The sequence below is a fragment of the Spea bombifrons genome, chromosome 1 (genome assembly GCF_027358695.1).
Source record: "Spea bombifrons isolate aSpeBom1 chromosome 1, aSpeBom1.2.pri, whole genome shotgun sequence".
Lineage (NCBI taxonomy): Eukaryota > Metazoa > Chordata > Amphibia > Anura > Pelobatidae > Spea > Spea bombifrons.
In genome coordinates this window covers 108,629,335-108,648,651 of record NC_071087.1, presented here as the reverse complement: position 1 = coordinate 108,648,651, position 19,317 = coordinate 108,629,335, and the positions used below count along the sequence as shown (strand labels likewise).

At 40.6% G+C, this 19,317-nt stretch overlaps 2 protein-coding genes and 1 pseudogene across 2 annotated transcripts; 1 reads left to right on the top strand and 2 right to left on the bottom strand.

The window, feature by feature from the left end:
* Nucleotides 1-2,511: 2,511 nt before the first annotated feature.
* Nucleotides 2,512-3,320, bottom strand: LOC128504138 (proteasome subunit beta type-11-like). Its single transcript, XM_053474290.1, has one exon. It carries the CDS (start codon nt 3,292-3,294, stop codon nt 2,512-2,514), a length of 783 nt encoding a protein of 260 aa, XP_053330265.1. The 5' UTR covers nt 3,295-3,320.
* A 2,589-nt stretch (nt 3,321-5,909) lies between these two features.
* Nucleotides 5,910-6,089, bottom strand: LOC128468749 (uncharacterized; annotated as a pseudogene).
* Nucleotides 6,090-10,509: 4,420 nt separating this feature from the next.
* PSMB5 (proteasome 20S subunit beta 5) lies at nt 10,510-14,250 on the top strand. Its single transcript, XM_053468445.1, has 3 exons — nt 10,510-10,717; nt 12,362-12,668; nt 13,631-14,250. The coding sequence occupies exons 1-3, from the start codon at nt 10,538-10,540 to the stop codon at nt 13,915-13,917; spliced, it is 774 nt and encodes a 257-aa protein (XP_053324420.1). The 5' UTR covers nt 10,510-10,537; the 3' UTR covers nt 13,918-14,250.
* Nucleotides 14,251-19,317: the final 5,067 nt, after the last annotated feature.

Here is a 19,317-nt window from a genome sequence, read left to right as displayed (position 1 = left end):
GGTGTGTGAAGGACAATGCACACCTGACCAAGTAGCTCACCGAGTATTTTCTCCTTCCTTAATATCCAGGTAGTGCTCTATGCCTAACTGCTGCACAGTGATCTGAGAGTTTCAACCAGGAACATTTTTTGCCCATTATAGGAAATACCTAAGTTTTATTTACAATTAGACATGTCACATGATATAAACCTGTATTACTTTTGCTGCAGACTCTGTGATGGGTCCAGAAAAGCCATTACTGGAAGATAATGTGCCTTATATATCACGATGCATTACCACTTGCTTACTATGCCATTCTTCTCTGGAGAAAGCCTGTTGTTTATTACCATTAGCTGGGTAATAATTGATTTTCTTGAATGTCTACTATATAATAAATGGATGCAGCATGTTTTTCTCCATTAAACCTGTTATGTGTAGCAGTGTGGCATTGTGAAAATGTTAAGGAAAAGACAAATCCTTTTAATAAATGAGCACATGCGTCTGGGTTAATGTTATCCCCTGATGAAAGAGGAACTGCAACCACCAACTCGAAAGCCCAAAGCAGCCAAAGTAATAACATATGGGCTAAGTAGCCTATACATTAATAAAGCCAACTGGAACCAGAGTTGGAATTGTGTGATCGTAAGAGGATTTTAATTGTATACTAATTCAGATAAAGACTTTTGTCAATTTCAAAATACAATGTATGATCTGCGCACACACTCAAGAGACCCTCTTGACATGCTTTGCCACAATTTATACATTTTGACTATATACTGACCACATCTGGAAACAATGCGCAGCCAGAATTTAAACCTTCCATTTAAAATGATGAAGCAATTTACCCAATAAAACAGAGCATTAAGGATTACGTCCTACTTTATCGTCTGGTGTCAGGACATTGAAATTACCCAAGATCAAGGGCCACATTTGTAATAATAGGTCCTTACTGGAAAAGGAGTGACTGTCATTGAAATGCATGAACCAAATGTGAGTTTTATAACATCTTCTGACCATTATCTCTAAAAGTATCAAACTTACTTAATTCCATAAGTACACTATATAAAGAAAGAGGGAGGAATATATCTTTTTTCAAGTGTCGAAACCTTTGTCATTTCACATAGCTGACTTGCACAAAGAGGGGGGGGGGCAAGGATCTCTGTAACATATTTGAATTGAAACATTTTAGTAAATTCTGCAGTGATATTTTTTGACAATCAGTGCTAATTACCTAGACCAGTCCACCCTGTCAGTGACAATATTGTTGCATTCTTTCTTTTTACCGGATGTAAAGGTAAAATGTTCCAATTTTAACAGGTTGAGCAGCGCTGATTACAGAAACATTGGCTGCTGCGCTGCTATATGGGTGAAATGAGATTCAGAATCCTCCCCTTTATTATATCATTTTGATGAAAATAGGCTACAAATCCTGACTGTCCGCAATCATTTTTTTCTTTAAAATGTACTGTTTTGCAACAATGTTTGGCAACTACATCAAGTATATACATGTTTTTTTTATTATTATTGTTGCCAACATAGCAAATAATATCCCAGTAAGAAAAGAAAACAGTAAAAACATGTAATGAGCATATTTATTTTATTTTTTAAAAAAAATCAAAGCACTGTATTAACATGCCACCCTTGCTAATAGAGGGCACACAATGTTTTAGCTCTTTTGTGTATCTTAACGTGGCATGCTTTATTTAGAAGTCTGCACCAAGGACATTCAAATGTCCTGAAGGCATGTCGAGAGTATAGTAGCATGATTAGCATTCAGCAACCAGGCTGCTGCATGCTAATTAATATAATATTCACGATAGCACAAACTTCATTCCATCGTCAGGAAAATACATATTGCTGTGTCAGAAAGAAAAGAAAAGAAGGCAACTCCGGGTCTTGACATTTTTATGTTACTCAACCTTGCTTGCTAGACTTTGACCACAAACCACTGCTATTACAACTACCAAGAACCTATTCTAGTGTTCCCACCAAAGTGCAGAAAAAAAAAACATTAAAAAGGGACAAAAAAAACAAAGCCACACATTCCATTATACAGAGGAGCAATAACTGTTTAACGTAATAATCTGCATGTATTTTGCAGAAGGTGACCACTTCAAGTGTTTCCAGGTACGGATGTCAAATTCTAGGCATTGATGGTCAGAAGCAGGCCAAATGTTTTTTGTAGTATTGTTTTTTTTATTATTATGTATGTATTTATATAGCTCCATCATATTCCACAGTGCTGTACGGTGGGCAACCAAGGCATAACAAGTAGTACATCTCAGAACAATTTGGATTTACACAAACCTATACAATCGTAACTATGTGTGAGATATTTGCAGTGGCTAACAAAGTAAGTATATAGTTATTCTTATCAGCTACCTTTAGCCACTCTCATAGAACACTTTGGTACATAACTAAAAGACACTAAGACAATCCAAAGTACAATAACTACATTTAAGATTACGTTAACACAATTAATGCCGATCCTTAATTTATCTCATAGTTAAACATTTTCATTTCTCAACAAATTTAGGAATTCTGTTTGTTGTACAGTTCTACTAGATCCTCCCTTGCATCTTTCTTGCATCCCTCCTTTGTCACCAAATACACATCCACAAACCCCCCAGAATAGGCATCTCTTCTCCCAGCATGGCACACTGCTCTCCTTGCTAGCTGGCGGGCCTCTTCTTCCTTCATTCCTGCCCTGTAGCCCTCATCTATAATGCTGTAAGCATAAGGGGACCCTGATCCCACAGAGATGACATCAGAGCTGAGAAATGTTCCGTCACTGTATACATAACAAATACAGGGCCCATTTTTATCCCAGCCAGACAGAGTGATAGCAGCACAAACATCTGTGCCACGGAATGGCAGCATCATCATACTCAGCATTTTGGCTGCTCCTTTCACAGTAGGCATGCATCCATTTCGTAGCTGATAGAGACGACACTCTCTGGCCAAAAGTCGTCCAAAGAACTGGCAGTCGGCAGCACTTCCAGAAGTAGAAGCAAGGAGATGGCTGTGGATAGGGGTAGCTTTTCGGCTGTCTGGACTAGCAACAAGATGCCCTGCAGAGGAGCGTGTGTCAGTTGCAACCATTACCCCCTCTGCATAGATGAAGGCCAGAGTAGTGGTGCCATGTTCCGGTGGTGGAGGACCTGACTGGTTGCGATGATAAGATGCCAAGCCATGTGGTGGCAAAAACAGATGAGGAGAATCAGAGAATCTTAAAGTAGGAGGAGGTAAGAGGTCAGGCTGCTTAGTTCGTCTTGAGGGAGTCAGATCCCAGCCACACACACTCTGTAAAGCCATCGAATGTATAGACCTCTTGATGGTATTAAAAAACGTAAAGGCTGCTGAACCACAATACTGTGAATAACCTCTTATTTATATAAGAGGGGCTGTGTACAGCTCATGAATGTTTTGCTGTTCTTTCCTACTCTGGATGGACGCATTACGCTCTGTTTGGGCAGGTTTACCTGCACTCTGTTGGGTGTCAAGCTGATCTCTTGTGTTATAAGATACTTGGGTAGACGCTTACAAGCGCTTGTGTACGAGGAAAAGAAGATAGCTTCATGATGCTACGATGTTATCCACTTCATGACTATAGACTTTCAAAACGTTTTTATTCAGTCATGTGTTTCAATTAAACCAGATTTTGACAAAATTCCTATGATCAAGTATTACATAGAAGTATGGCATATACAGTAATCCTTGTATACCAAGATCAATTGTTAATCAATTGTACAGCTGATTTATATAGTGTATAAAGGAAACGTAACTAATATAAATGATAAGCTGGAAACATATGTGTATATAATTGCAGACAGAATTCAAATGAATGGGCCATCTCACTCACCAATGGTCTGTCACCATAAACCCTTTTTAATTTTTCAGGATAGCCAACTATCCTCACTGGTGTCTTTTGTATAGAAAAGCACTTTACAAAGCCTACCAAAATCCAACTTCAGATCATGCCTTCAAATTCTAGTTCTAAAAAATATATTCCTTCCTAAAGTTTACTGTCCATTGGGACATTAATCCATTGGGGTCCCCTAACAATCAACCTCGTGATAAGAATATGGCCCTTTTATAGATTCTATTCCAGCTACTCTGTAATTGACATCCATATAGAGTGTTAAGAACATCATACCTACTGTTACTGAACAGGACAGTCCTGCCTATAAATAATTCTTTAATCATGTCACTTTCTGCCCAATTCAATTTTTCATCTGGCCAGTTTAATTCCAGCTTCAATGGCAGTGAAAACTGTGACCTTTTGTTGTGCCATCAAATTCCCGATGTTACCATAAAAGGTCACTGTTTTTACTTAGACAGCAGATTGGAATGTCTTTTCTTGGGTCTTCGTGTTCTGCTATCTGGACAGAATTAGCTATTTTGCACCCAGTCCTCAGAGCAATAAACAGACCACAAGTAGTATCCGATAATTTCAGCCTACAGACATGTGACGCTAAATGAAGTGATAGGTTGCACAGGCTTGTTTTCTTAACATCAAAAAATATTGATTTGGCTTTGGCTACGTTGAAGGACAACATTGACAAATACGCTCAACTGACAACACTTCCTAAAGCAATATTGAGGTAGATATAACACAGTAACAAGGTAAAAAAAAAAGTGCATCAGGTTCAACTCCTACTTCCTGCTTTTGATCCAAAAGAAAGCAAAAACTCAATTAAGCTATTATGGGGATTTTGTACTTAGGGTGAAAAAAATATTTCTTGACTCTAAAATCAGATATCTCCTTGGATCAAAAAGCTAATAAAATGTTTATTCTATCCTTTATGGTGTATGAAAACTACGCTCTTCCAGTCTCAGAGGATGACCTCTTGTTCTTTGTACATTTCTGTAGGGCCGGCCCTACAATGGAGCCGACTGGGGCAATTGCCCCAGGCGGCACTTTAGAAGGGGCGGCACTTTGCCGCCCCAAGCGCTTTTTTTTTTTTTTTTTTTTGAAGCGGAGGAGAGAGAGAGAGGGGCGCCGAGTAGTTTTCGCTTACCCGCTCGGCGCCCTCTCTCTCTCCTCTGCGGCGAGTCTCCCTGTTCAGTCTCGGTGCCGGCTTGTAATGATGAGCGCCGGAAGTGGCGTCAATTTCCGGCGCTCAGCATTACAAACCGACACCGTGGCAGAGCAGGGAGACTCGCCGGCAGGACTCTTTAAAGGTAAGTACGGGGGGGGATACTGGCGTCAGTGAAGTTTAAAATGCCGCCGCCGCGGCATTTTAAACTTCGCCCCAGGCGGCGTTAAGTCTTCGGCCGGCCCTGTTTGCCCTGCACATATTGATACAATGCTATAATTTACCTTCTAAGACATTGTTTTTCTAACAGATATACATGCAATGTTTTCAATCGTTCTTCATAACTTAGATCTTCCAATCCCGTTTTTTTTTTTTTTTTTTTTTTTTGGAAGCCCGAGGTGCGTGCTCCTTTGGTGCCGCATTCTGTGCACAAGGCAGCAGAAGCCAGACTACGATACCGAGTTCCCTCACGGAGAACTCGGACAAATTCCAACCCCCCCCCATGGGAGGGTCGGATCTTGAGTCTCACCCCGAAGAGTGAGACTCCTTGCTGGCCTTCTTGAAGAGAGGAAAGGGCCAGAAGGCTCCAATCCTCCTCCAGCAAAGTCCAGGCTTCACTGCCTCTTAAAAAGAAAACAGTGTCCAAAAACGAAGTGACAAAATCGTGTGCCAAAGAATAGTGATGGCCAAGCCGTGAATTTCAAAAGCCGTGAATTCAAAAAGGGGGACAAATTAATTGGCACTCGTGATCACACGATGTGATTTAAATAAATAAAGAAAAATAATTTAAGGACAGGCCATTTCTGGCCTGCCGGATTCAAAAATAAATCTCATCCCCAAGACCTAATGGTACATGGGGGCGAGTAGTGCTGGAAGGCCGCCAGTGGAAACGTGCGCTCACCGTGTGCAGTGGCGTGCAATACCACACACGGTGACTCCGGCATTTCTGCCAGGGCAATTTCACCTCGGGTTCCATTGCTTTCCCGAACCCTAAGGCCAGAGGATCAGTGTCATCTCCCCCCACCACAAGAGAGACTACACTTGATCTTAGCCAAAAGGCCGAGAAGCCAAAAGGCCGAGATCTTCCAATCCCGTTGTTACATTAAAGGGTGCCCCCTTTGCACCTATTATAGTTCAATAATTTCCATTAAAGCCCTGGTGCCCAAAATTGCACCACATAGTCAATGTGAGGTCTCTTTTACAAGGCAAGACGGTACCCTGTTTTATACATGCCAATATCTTATTGGCCTTTGCAGCTGCTGACTGACATTGCACACCGTTGTCTACAATTAATCCAAAATTCCTCTCCTTAGTAGTTTTTCCTAGGGAGATAGGATTTAAAGTAAAAATTGCATTGTTATTATTTTTCTCATAATGCATAACTTCATATTTGTCTGTATTGAACTTTATTTGCCACTTGAAAGGTCTCAATTTGGGAAATGCATTTCAGGAAGATTGGTAAGGGAGTCTGGAGGCGAAGCCTCCATAAGCCATAAATACACACTTGTGTCAAATTATACATATGTGTAGTGTTTATAACACAAATATTAAATTTGTATGTTAAAATGTGGTTATATGTAATTTGTTGGTTTTAATCCAAATTAGACTCGTACATTCAAATTCATCCATATTTTAAATTTAACAAATCGTCCAAAAACAAGGTATAACCCTAATGAAAAAAAAAATGGAAGCTGAGGGCTCAGAATTTTCATTTACTTGCTTTTTCACTCTCTCTCTCTTACCCCTACTCTCACACTCTCCCTCTCAGACTGTCTACCACTTTCTCTCTATGTCTCCCTACCTTCTCCACCGGCCACTTCTGTCCCTGTCTCATTTTAGCAGCTCCGCTTCTTCCTTTGCTTCTTCTGTCTTATTTCTTTGTCCTCTTATACCCTGTATTAGCTTTATTAATCAGGCCTCCCCGAGTGGTTTCTTTTGCAGAAGTATTCCAAGAAGTCAGAATAATGCAGATGGATTTGCAGAGAAAAAGAGATGCGGTTCTCTCTTGGAGTACTTGAGCAAAAGGGCGGAGCCACAGCATGCCCTCAGGTGACAGCCTCTCCCCATTCCTCTAATCGGGGAAGGGGTGTGCTCTTTTAAGGAAGGGGTCTGTTAAAGAGCCGATACTGGGGAGAATTAGATAGAAAAAAAGTCAGAAGAACAAGAATAGACAACAGAGGAAGCATAGCTACAAAGAGGGGAAAACTGAATCAGTCTCAGAGGGTTTAAAATAGCTGAACGAAAATCAGATGCTCTAGTGATGTGCACCTATGTGAACACAGTGCAGTAGTGACACATAGCACCTCGTGGCGCATATGTCAATAAACCTCATTAAACAAATAACTCTACCCCCAAACACATAAAAATTATATTTAAAAAAATACAGTAACCAATATAAAAAATCCAAGATAAAACATTCCTAAAAAATATCTCATAACAACACTGTGATCTGTTACAATTCATAGAATATCTTCCAGAAGCTTTAAAATGACACCTGTTTCCTCAGGGTATAAAATGAGGCAGCAGCATCATGAAATCCTACATCTATCACCATGGTTAATGTCCAAGAACACAGAACAAAGTGTGCAAAGGGTCATTAATCTCTCCAAGTTAGGCAATGACTATAAAAAATTTACAAAAAGCTGAAACTCACAGTAGCATCCATTATGAAGAAGTTCAAGCTTGCAAGAATATTTGCTTCATTGCCTGAAAGAAAATGCAAGTATACTTACTATTTATTCAAAAGATAAATGGATCAGGAGGAAACTGCAAACCAAAGGCCAACTGTAAGATATGGCAATAATAGGCTCCAATCTTGTGGTTACAGTGGAGGAGCTTTGATAAAAGTAACGTCATTACCTTCTGGCCCACCGTAGGGGCAGGCCTTCTGCTAGCACTTCTCACCCTCCGGCTCTCTGCAGGCAATCCACTCCACCATGGTGGAGCAGAAGGCCATGACAACCGGAAGGCCCACTAGCTATTCTGCCACTGCCCCATCTCCTTCGGGCATTGATGATCTAATGCAGCCTCGTATGCAGCCTTGCAGCACTAAAGATCACTGAGGGTGTGCATAATAGAGTGATGTCACGATGCCTGCCTCATCACTTTTGATTTTGGTGTCAAAGACCGTATTTCTGATAAGGATGCCTATTTAAGCTGGTACGCTATGCTATCAGATGGTCATACCTATGCTAGTCATAATGTGTTCTTGTTTAGAGCATTCCTGTATAATATTATCACTTGACCTTGGCTTGCCCACACTCTGTTCTCTGGCTTCTCGATAGTTATAAGAATATCCTGACCTTTTTCCCAACTATGGCATGTTTCTGATTATCCTGCCTGTGCTCCCTAGAAGTGTGCCCCAGTCCCAGGAGGATCCTAGCAAGTCACATGGCTGCCTGAACCCTAAGGCTCAACCCAAGAGGGAACAAGCTGGAGAGTGAACTCTTTTGGGACACAGTGTCCTACTCTGCCCTCATCATCTACTCTGGTACACTGAACGTGACAGGTACTTTAGCTTTTCCATTAGGAGTTATATAGTAATGTGATGAATAGCTTCCACCCAATTATCTGTCACCCCCCTCCACACACACTTTGATTAATATATACATTTCCCTCAAGCTTTGCCAGGGCAATATATAGATTATTTAATTATGGGCACCACTGCACACATGCAAAGGTCACCTGTCATGAGAACATAATATGGCCAAATATTCCTACAGAAACACTCCAAAATCTTGTGAAAAAGTGTAGAATGTGATGTCATAAAAGTCCATGTTGGTGTAATGGTTAGATGGCCCACTACTTCTATATAGTGTATGTGACAGGACGACCTATACCACAGTTTCTTCAGAAGTGCTGCCGCACGGCTGAACGCTAATTCAGAAAATCCAAATCCAGCAGAGACGTTACTCACTATAAATCGCACCTACAACTCTGCCCTCTCGTTCGCCAAACAGCTCTACTTCTCCGCTCTCATATGCTCCCTTTCTACCAACCTGCGACACTTTTTTTCTGCCTTCAACACCCTTCTCTGTCCCTCCATACCCACACCACAAACCTCTCTTACTGCCCAAGATCTTGCTACCCACTTCAAGACAAGACCTATTCTTTACAACCCCCTCCTACACCACCCACCATCACTCTCTCCGCTCATCCCATACTAACTGCCTTTTCCGCTACAACCGGAGAAGAGATAGCCACTCTTCTTTCTCCCTCTCACCCAACAACCTGTCCCCTTGACCCCATCCCATCTCACAAAGTCTCTATGTCCATCCCTTGGTCCATCACTTCCCCACCTATTTAATCTTTCTCTATCATCTGGAACTGTACTAACAGCCTTCAAGCATGCGCTAATCACACCCATTCTACAAAATCCTTCCTCAGATCCCATATCTCTCTGCTTCCTTTTACCTCTAAGTTGCTTGAACAGATTGTGTACAATTGCCTTACTAACTTCCTCTCCTCTCATTCCCTCCTTGACCCTCTACAGTCTGATTTCAAACCCCTTCACTCTACTGAAACAGCTCTAACAAAAGTCCCCACAAGGTTAACATTTCAGACCTACCCTTCAAACTCTTCTTGTTATCATCTAGGATGAGGACCAATATATTGTCCCCAAAATCCTGGACATCGGCACTGTTTCAAAAAGTATCTTGAAGACTGATAGGGATACAGAGTACTTGGTCGTGAAGGGTTTAAATGAAAGATTGTGTCAAGAACTGAATTGTTTTCATATTTGTTTCATATTGCATTACTAGTAATATAGGATAATATATAACTACAGACATGAGGAACGCTCTTGGGTCCCTGTTAAGGACATTCATGCTCCTGCTCAAGCAGGGATAGGCAACGTGTCCCTACAAGGTGTCCATAGCAAGGTTTGTAAAGGTCCATTGAACATCATTAGATTGTCCATCAAAGACCCCAGTAAATGTCCACCTTGAGTAATATCAGTGCCCACCCTGTGCTCAAGTACAAGACAGCCCTCTCGTTCACTGGTACGCCTGACCTCCTTCCTAGTGGTGCCTCACATCTGGTCCTTGCGCACAGATATATACAGCTTTCATTGCTCATTAACGCCTATTCTGCATGTATTCCGGCATCCAGACAGCACGGGTGGCGTCTGGGATTTCACATACAAAAAGTATTTTACTAGCCATTTTGTATTGGTACTGCTGTATGCAACACTGAACTGTCCATTTAATACTGCGTTCACTATTAAACGATGAGGGTTTTTTTTCTATTTAAGTTTGTTTTAAAAATATTTCTATAACGCTAGTCAATGTCTAAATCCCAAACCGTACACTGCTCGCTGAAACCTAACGAAGAGCCCGAAAACGCAGGCGTGCCCACTTCCAAAATGGCTACCACGTATACAACACAAGCGCTTCAAGCCTAGTCATGCCCTTTTGCGATATGTCTGCCGATTCTGCAGCATCATTGTGCTGACGTAAGACGTCGCTTTACGTCGTATAAAACATTGGCAAGCACGCTTTCCCGGCTTCCCAGGAGTAAATATGGCGCTTGCTAGCGTAGTGAAATGCGAAGGCCTTTTGTGGAACCGACACCGGGATATTTTGGCGAATAATAACGCTGACTACGAGGCATTGAATTTCCAGTTGCCTCCGGGGGCCGGTACGGGAGTCGCCGAACCCGGGATAGAGTTTCTTCATGGGACTACCACGCTTGCCTTCAAGGTGCGCAATGATGGGGATTACGCAGCATTCCTGATTATAATGTGTCCTGCTATTAGAGTAAACTGGTCACTTTGTATGACAAGACCAAATTATATTGTTTAATGTGTCTGTATGGAAGGGCATCGTTCGCTTTGGGCTTATGTGGTCGCCATTTATTACAAAGCCCATAGAAACCATAGTTCATTGACGGGGCTGTGGCCCTTAATAATATGATTTATACAAACAGAAGCGGCAGGGATGCTGTGAATGGAAGTCGTTAGGGGGGATGTTTCATTTGCTGGGGAGCAGGAATAATGGATCTTAATGCATGGTGGATATTTTTATAGATCTGTAAATAATTGGTGGGTCAGTTATTAATAGGAAAGGGTACTTTTCTAGCAGGTAGAGCATCACATTATTTGACAGGTGTACCTGGCTTAATTTAGTGTCCTGGAAATTAACTTAATTATCATGCCAAGTTGGGAGTAATAAAGCTGTTTTCTTACTGTGGTGCCGGCCAGTCCATTGGGGTTTATAATAGCACCGTAGTTTTTCATTCTCAATTTATTTTTTATATTTTTGGTACATGCGTGTCTTATCAATTGATGTATGGCTCCTAACATACATATAGCACACTCGCCTTTATAACTTAAAGAAGGACTAAGTATGAAAAGTGATGCAAAGTGTTTAAAAGTGGTCTGATCACCGTAGCAACCAATGGAATAGTCCAATCAACATGCCACACTTGAAAAACTCACACCTTGTCATAGTTGCCCAGATGTGTTGATGTCCTGTGTTGCTACATTAAAAGTGAGTGTCTTTGTTCTGTAGTAGAGAAAGTACTCACACGTGAAGGAGGTAAATGAGATTTTGTCAAGAACTGATTTTTTTCATATTTTAGTACTAGGAAAATTTTTATAATATATAACAAAATATCGTTCTGGGGGAAAAAAATCCCTGTCGACTTTGGAAATTCAGCTTTGATACTATATTTTTACATTAATATTTAGAGGAGTTATAGCCAAAAATGTATTGCTATATTTTAATATAGTAATAAATGTGTTAAGATATTGCTATTCAATATAATCAATATAAGAATACAGGTAGATGACAAAAGGAAAAACTTATGTTGAGCCAGACCATAGAATGTACCTTTGAGTCATTGTGTACAAGTTTTCTGCATAGTATATCAGCTGTTGTCCAAATTATTTTTACATATATTAGTTAATTGTTTAGGTGCCATACGTCGTAGGAAAACAAAGTATTGATATTTAGAAAAAGCTGCAACTACACACCCTCAGTGGTAGTGGTTTCCATACATATATATACACACACACATGCACTCATTAGTCCCTTTTAATATGCATTTTTTCCTACTACATCAGGAATGAGACTATTTACTATCACATCTCTCTTACCACTAATAGTTCTATTTATTGGTAAAAACTAGACTTTCGACACTATGGATGCGCTTCGCTCACTCTATAGTATGTCTGACTCACACTTTCTATCACTTCTCCTACAGTATTGTTTAAATATTTAGTGTGCATCATTGCGTAAGTAAGTGTGTTTCTTTTGCTCATTGTTTTAATATGGGGGGAGGTAGCTGCTTTGTGAGCATGTCCTGGTATCTGACTCTTATGACATTCTATTTCTTAATTTCAGTTCCGTCATGGTGTGATCGTCGCTGTTGATTCACGTGCCACCGCCGGCTCTTACATTGCCTCACAGACAGTGAAGAAAGTTATTGAAATTAATCCTTACTTACTAGGCACGATGGCTGGAGGAGCAGCAGACTGCAGCTTCTGGGAAAGACTCCTGGCTCGACAGTGTCGCATCTATGAACTAAGGAACAAGGAGCGCATTTCTGTAGCAGCTGCATCCAAGCTGCTGGCCAATATGGTGTACCAGTATAAAGGAATGGGGTTGTCCATGGGAACCATGATATCTGGCTGGGACAAGAGAGGTCCCGGTGAGTAAAAACCAAAAGATGTATACTGTATTGTATTTTCTCCGTTAGATGCCGGGCACCCACCTTACTGTGGCTAACCTAGGCACCCTGTGAGGGTCACATGATTCGTAATATGTGGCCAAGTAGTGGTAGGACAGAAGCTCCCACTGGCTGCAGTGGAGACAGGGCTCCATGTAAAAGAGAAGAGGAAGGAAAAGAAGCTGTGATGATGGGAGAGGTAGAGCTTTTGTGTATGTGAAAGTGTATGACATTAGGGAGTGTATGCTTTTGACAAGTGTGTGTTATTGTATGGAATCTGTTAACGTGTGTGTTAGCATATGATGTTAGCATCAGTTTGTATATGCTAGTATTTGATGTCAGCATATGTGGTGTTAGCGTGTGTGTGTGTCAGGGTGAGTACAGCATTATCAACTTGATATTTGTGACATAGCGTACCCCTTTCCTAATACTGGGGGAATCATGAATTGTGGCATGTACTTAATGAGATTGATGCAGACCTTTAGAGAAATCTTATTTATTATAACATGTTTTGTAGAAGTATGTGTGCTTTTCAAAATGCTACATTTTAGAGAACATTTGCCATTTATCAGATATTTTATGTAGTACCATTATATTCTGCAGAGCTGTACAATGGGCAAACAGGACATTGCAAGTACAGTGCAGCGAAATATGATGGAGCTAAATATAAAATAAATAATTTGACTTACATAAACAAGAGGGAAGGAGGACCCTGCTCACATGAGCTCACAATCTAGAAGAAATGTATAAAAAAACCCTTAGTCCAAGCCAAAGCATTTGTATATCTGTTGATCTATATACATATACAGAGGTTGGGCAGACTACATGGACCAAATGGTTCTTATCTGCCATCGGTTTCTTTATATAAAAGATATATTAATCCTATAATAAGTTGTACTGTAGAGGTATGTTTTGCCAATCATCTAATGGTCCTTTCCACACAGGTCTGTACTATGTGGACAGTGAAGGGAACCGTGTGTCTGGGTCTGTGTTCTCTGTGGGATCTGGTTCTATGTATGCTTATGGCGTTCTGGACAGAGGATACAGCTATGACCTGGAGCCAGAAGAGGCACAAGAACTGGCCCGGCGTTCAATCTACCAAGCTACTTACCGTGATGCCTACTCCGGTGGAGTAGTGAACCTGTACCACGTTCGAGAGGATGGCTGGGTGCGTGTGTCCCAGGACGATGTGGCCGATTTACATCAGAAATACAAAGAAGAGAGCAAATAATAGGCGCATGATTGTGTAACTGGGCACCGTGACTTAGTGTCATGGTTAGGGCTTTATTTTGGGCAGGTTGTCTTGGGGTTATTTGAGGGACTTCAAGGCTTGTTAAATAATGTGATATCAAAGGCGGCAGTGAAGCAAGACCAACTGAAGGGGGAATTCATCTAGAGCGACTAAGGTTACTAGTAAAGGTTTGCTGGCTTCAGTTGGGGGGGTGAGAGGGCCTTGGGGCAGACCTATCTATAAACCTAGTTGTAGGTTTTAATGGTCTGGATATTTTCTTATGACTTCTGTTCCCTGTTGGAAGATGTTCCATTAAATTTTCTGATACTCAAACACTAGTCTGTTTATTCATGTCTCCCTGAGCTACTTCAGCTTTGTCTAATTGCAGGTGACAATAAGAAGGTTCATTATAGTTTGGTAAAGAACCAACAAGCTTTTGGAGCTAACATTCTTTCAGTCCCAATGGCCTCTGTCTACTATTGTATCTTTTTCTGCAGCTAGTGTAAGTGTAACCAGAGCTCAGCCACAAAGAGCCATTAACCTTACTAATATATACTAATGTATATATATGTGTGTGTTTTATTACATCTTCTGCCTGCTATTACCAACAATTTTAACATTTTTCCTTCTGACTAGATGAGTTTCATGTGGTTTCACTATCACTTAAAACCTTCAAACCAAACATCAGTATAAAAAAGGCAATTTTGCATCCAGTGATTATTGTAAGTAAGGTTTGTGGATACTTAGCAAATAACTTCAAATACTCCTGTTCATTAATACCGGCTGATATGCTCTTCCATTACCCTGCCGTCTCCTTCAGATAAGAATTGTATGTGAGCATCTTTCTTGATGTTGGCTGCTTTAAAAGGGTTAAAACTCTGCATTGCAGATCTGTGTGTAAGAGGCAGTGTTTGTGTGCAAGACACGTTATGAGAATGTGAACAAGGAGGACTGCAGAATTTGCTTTTACTGATGCTGGGAGGGGTTCAATGTTGTGTGCACAACACGCTCTGATGCCCACAAACCTGTGAGGAGGAAAAATTAAGAATTATTCCCCCATCACAGGAATCATCTGTCATAATTGTATACGCTGCTTGCATCCTACAGAGCAAAACAGACAGCTGCAATGAGCAGAGCCTAATGTGTAATCCTCTGTGTGCGGTGCTATCCTGATGCAGTGCTCTGCAAATAGACAACGTTGTCTGACATTTCCACCAGCACATTTATACAATATACACACACACACATCAGTGTGAAGCCTGACCAACATTAAAGAGGGGCTCTAAACAAATGTTAGTATCCGATGAAGCATTTTTCAATACAGTTCTAGTTTTTGCATATGTTTTCAGGCAGCTGCATATTGGTCATTGGTATATATTCTAGCTCTGTTATCTAATGCCAGGCTACTAAACAACGTGGCTCTTTATATTACCTGCGGTAAAGAATAGAGTGGCTTGTTTTTAATCACCCAGTCGGACATTTATTTAATGAGTCTGTGAGGAACAGACTTCATAAGTAATTTTATAAAGAATCAGCTCAATGCAGTGTTTGGGTAGGAAAAGCCATCTAAAATATCAATTGTCTACACTGACAGCCACCAGGTCTGCAGATAAAGGAAGTTTATTGCCACCAAATGATATAAATTCCCGCAATGCTAACCTTCATTATTGTATACAGCACTGTGTTTTATGCTCAGGGAGACTTCCCATTTAACCATAACAGGGTTTGTAGAATGTGTGCCTTTCCGATATTTTGCAGGTACGGTACTGATTGACGTTTAGAGATTTCCGGGTTGGCTGTGATTACTTCAATGCTTAACATTTCAGCCTTTTCTTTTTAGTAAGGTTGTTATGTCATACTTGTAAAAACATTGACGGTCCCTAGACAAATCTATACCACGAGTAACCAAAAAGTCACTGCTTGTCTGTGGTGTAACAACTGCAGTCTATTGGCTTTAACAGCCACCCTTGTACGTGTCAAAGGAAATATATTTTAACATGACTTTACACAAAAACATCATTAGATTAAGATTTCCTCTACAAACTAGTCATATGCTGCAGTATTTCTAGTAAATGACTCCGTCCTTTGTTTTGTGTGCTGGTGATCTACTGCCCTGACAGATGCCATATCCCGCTGTCACATCTCTGTGACATTTGTAACACACTTCTCTTTAAGTACTGGTTAGTTATGACAGAGGCACATAAATCTCTCTGCATCTTCATTTTTCCACACGTGCCCCTGTCACTGAAACTCAGTCCTTCCACAGATGAAGCCTTGTGCCTGTGACATAATTCTGTTAGACACTCGACTGTCGCTGTACCCATCCTGTCAGACACGGCGCTGTCATTGTTCAGATGATGTGCGCTTGCTCAGTCATGGCTCGATGAGGCATATTATTACATGTTTCTCCCTGCTATATATACACTCTGGAGTTTTCAGGGTCTCTTTCTTTATTGTATTACTGGCTTTTGTAAGACTTGGTGCATACGGTTTATATTTTGCACTGGATGAGTCTACCATAGCCCTTACTGTGTAATTTCTTACAAATAGGTTTAACATGTGAGCACCATCCCTGCCGTTTATTTACACACGTCTAGTAAACTACTGCATGCATACTGGAGGTAATTCATAGGACCCATATAGTGATGGCTACTATACATGTAAGTGCGGTAACCGTTCTAAGTATGGACACCCACAGCAATGTTCTGCAGAAATAAGGCATGAAAATAAACATAAACTCAAATCAGCTCCTTTGTTTACCTATGGTAAGCTTTATCGTCCATTTCAACTGCCATATTTTCTTAACCTACAACTTGGGGAGAGTATGAGATTCTTCCCCTTGCCTGTGGGTACCTATTGTTAAAGGCTTTTTATTTATCGCCACCTCTGCATCATTCCATGAGTCCTGAATGTGACCACATTTTTTAAATGTATTTTTATCGTAATATTTCTGTTGCACATTATATGAAGAGGCTTTTGAGAATACATAAATATACCCATCAGTTAATGAACGATGTGCCTGGGAATTACGTGTCAAGAACAAAAGAAACAAAAGGTTCCGGGATGACAACCTGTAGCTCATTATAAAGAGGATTTACTGGTACGGAACGCATTTAGGTATCATTTGTCCTGGCATCTGCTTTTTTTACAGGAAATTGCCTTTGATGCATACAATTTATCCACACGATTTAAGACGCGCAAATAACGGTAATAGTACACAGTGTTTCACTTATTCGTATAAAAATGAATATGCAGCATTAACAAAATAGTGATGTAATATACATCATTTTACATATGTCATATCGCATCTGCATTCCTATGGTAGAAATACTGTTTATACCAAAAGGGCCATATTTCTGCTAATAACAAGGGAAAGCTGCTGGTCACATAGTAGCCTGGACACCTCTTTTATTAGCTGCAACTAAAATAAATCATTAAATATTATGACACTTTGGAAGATTTAAAATACTGAATATAAGGTAACTTATTCAAACGTTTTGATCAATTTTGAGGTTTTTGCAATAGCGCAACTGATTTTATCAGTTGATTGACATGACTCTTACTCTAGTGTGCAGTCACTAGGAAAAAATGTATAGAGCAAAATGTGTAACGCAGAGCTGTTACCATGGAAACCAATGTACTGTTCCTTATGTTTGCTCCACATATAGTGCTCTTTAGAATGATGTCCATTTGAGCTCCTCCGAACGGCACAGACAGTTGTGACACACTCTTGATGCTTCCTCGTTACTATTAAGTCTGGCCAACCACGTTTTGCTACATCTCAATATACACTTTAATAATTAAATAGCAGTACTCCTTTCGTTGGAGGTGTTTGGCTTCTCTGAATTACTTTATCCCTTGCTTTGTCATCATTTTAAAGACAGAACCGGTCCTGGACAAAATGTCACCCAAGACACGAATACTCGTCTAGTAATAGTTTTTTTTTTTCCATTTTAGATTATTTTTTATGCATTTATTTAGTTTAGATTTTGTGCTGTTTCTATATACATGATTGTGACTTTTAGGGTTGTACAACTAATACCTAGTACATTCTAAACGCCTAAAAAAGGGGGACATTAATATACGAACGAGACACAGATATTTTGGTCCTAATAGGGCAAACTTTCCCTAGTAAAGTGCCTGAAGGGCTGTGATCACTTTAGACCATATGCCACTGGCTGGTGTCCCAGGCAGTTTTTTGGGATGCCTTGTACCAAGACCAACCCTGTTTCCGGAACATCAACATCCACCAACATTGCACGGTTTATATGCCCATAGTTGACACTTCTATTAGCCTGGCAGATGTACCAAAACTGGTTGGCACAGCTATGATTCTGTTCAAAAATCCCAAGGATCTGTTATTTGGTAATTCAGCAGCATGGTGTTATTGACTCAACAGATACATTTCATTGTAGTAAAAAGAAATGCAAGTTCTTTTCACTTTGCCACACACCAGTAAGCTCACTTCTGCTGATTTAATAATAAGCCTGAGAACTGGGTTTGCCCATGAGCCCACCAATGTCCAGCAGATTAAGATACGTGTCCTACCGATGCAGCGTGCCAAATGAGCTGCCACCATACACGTCTCCTGGTACCTGTGCCTGATGTCACCTACCAAGAAAACTCATGATGTATTCGGAAATTAGGAAGTCGACTCTTTCAGTGAAAGAAGAAAAAAACAAAACGTCATATGCAATTTGACTGATTAGTGAATTTGGACAAAACAACATATACGGTACGTAGTTTCCTATTCCAGATGGTAGTGACATCCTGTGCCACCTTGTGGCCAGAAAAAGCAATTGAAGCTAGGTACAAAGTTATAGCCTATTAACCATTAGGTCATTTCATTTTGAGAGACAAGGAAAGCTCCCAGTCAATCAGCAGCTTTAAGTTTGAGCTGCACTGCTTAATGCCAACTGAACGTATGTCTGGGGTGGGCTACTGGATCAGTTCTTGGCCCTCTACTCTTCTCTATTTACACGTCTTCACCTGGACAACTTATATCTCCCTTTGGTTTCCAATATCACCTAAATGCAGATGACACCCTAATCTATATCTCCTCTCCTAACCTTTCACCCTCTATTTTAACCCGCTTTATCAACTGCCTTTCTGGAATTGCATCATGAATGGCATTGTATTATCCAAAGTTTAACATTCCAAAGAATGATCTTAGAGTTATCTCGTCATCCCATCAACATCTCTATCATTGTTGACAACTCCACCATCCAAACAAATGACCAAGTTCGATGCCTTGGTGTCACACTTGACTCTGCTCTCTCCTTCATCCCTCCCATCCAGTCCCTCACCAAATCTTGCCGCTTTCACCTGAAAAACATCTCCCGAATTTGCCCATTCCTCACACAAGAAACATCCAGAATAATAATCCACTCCCTTGTGATA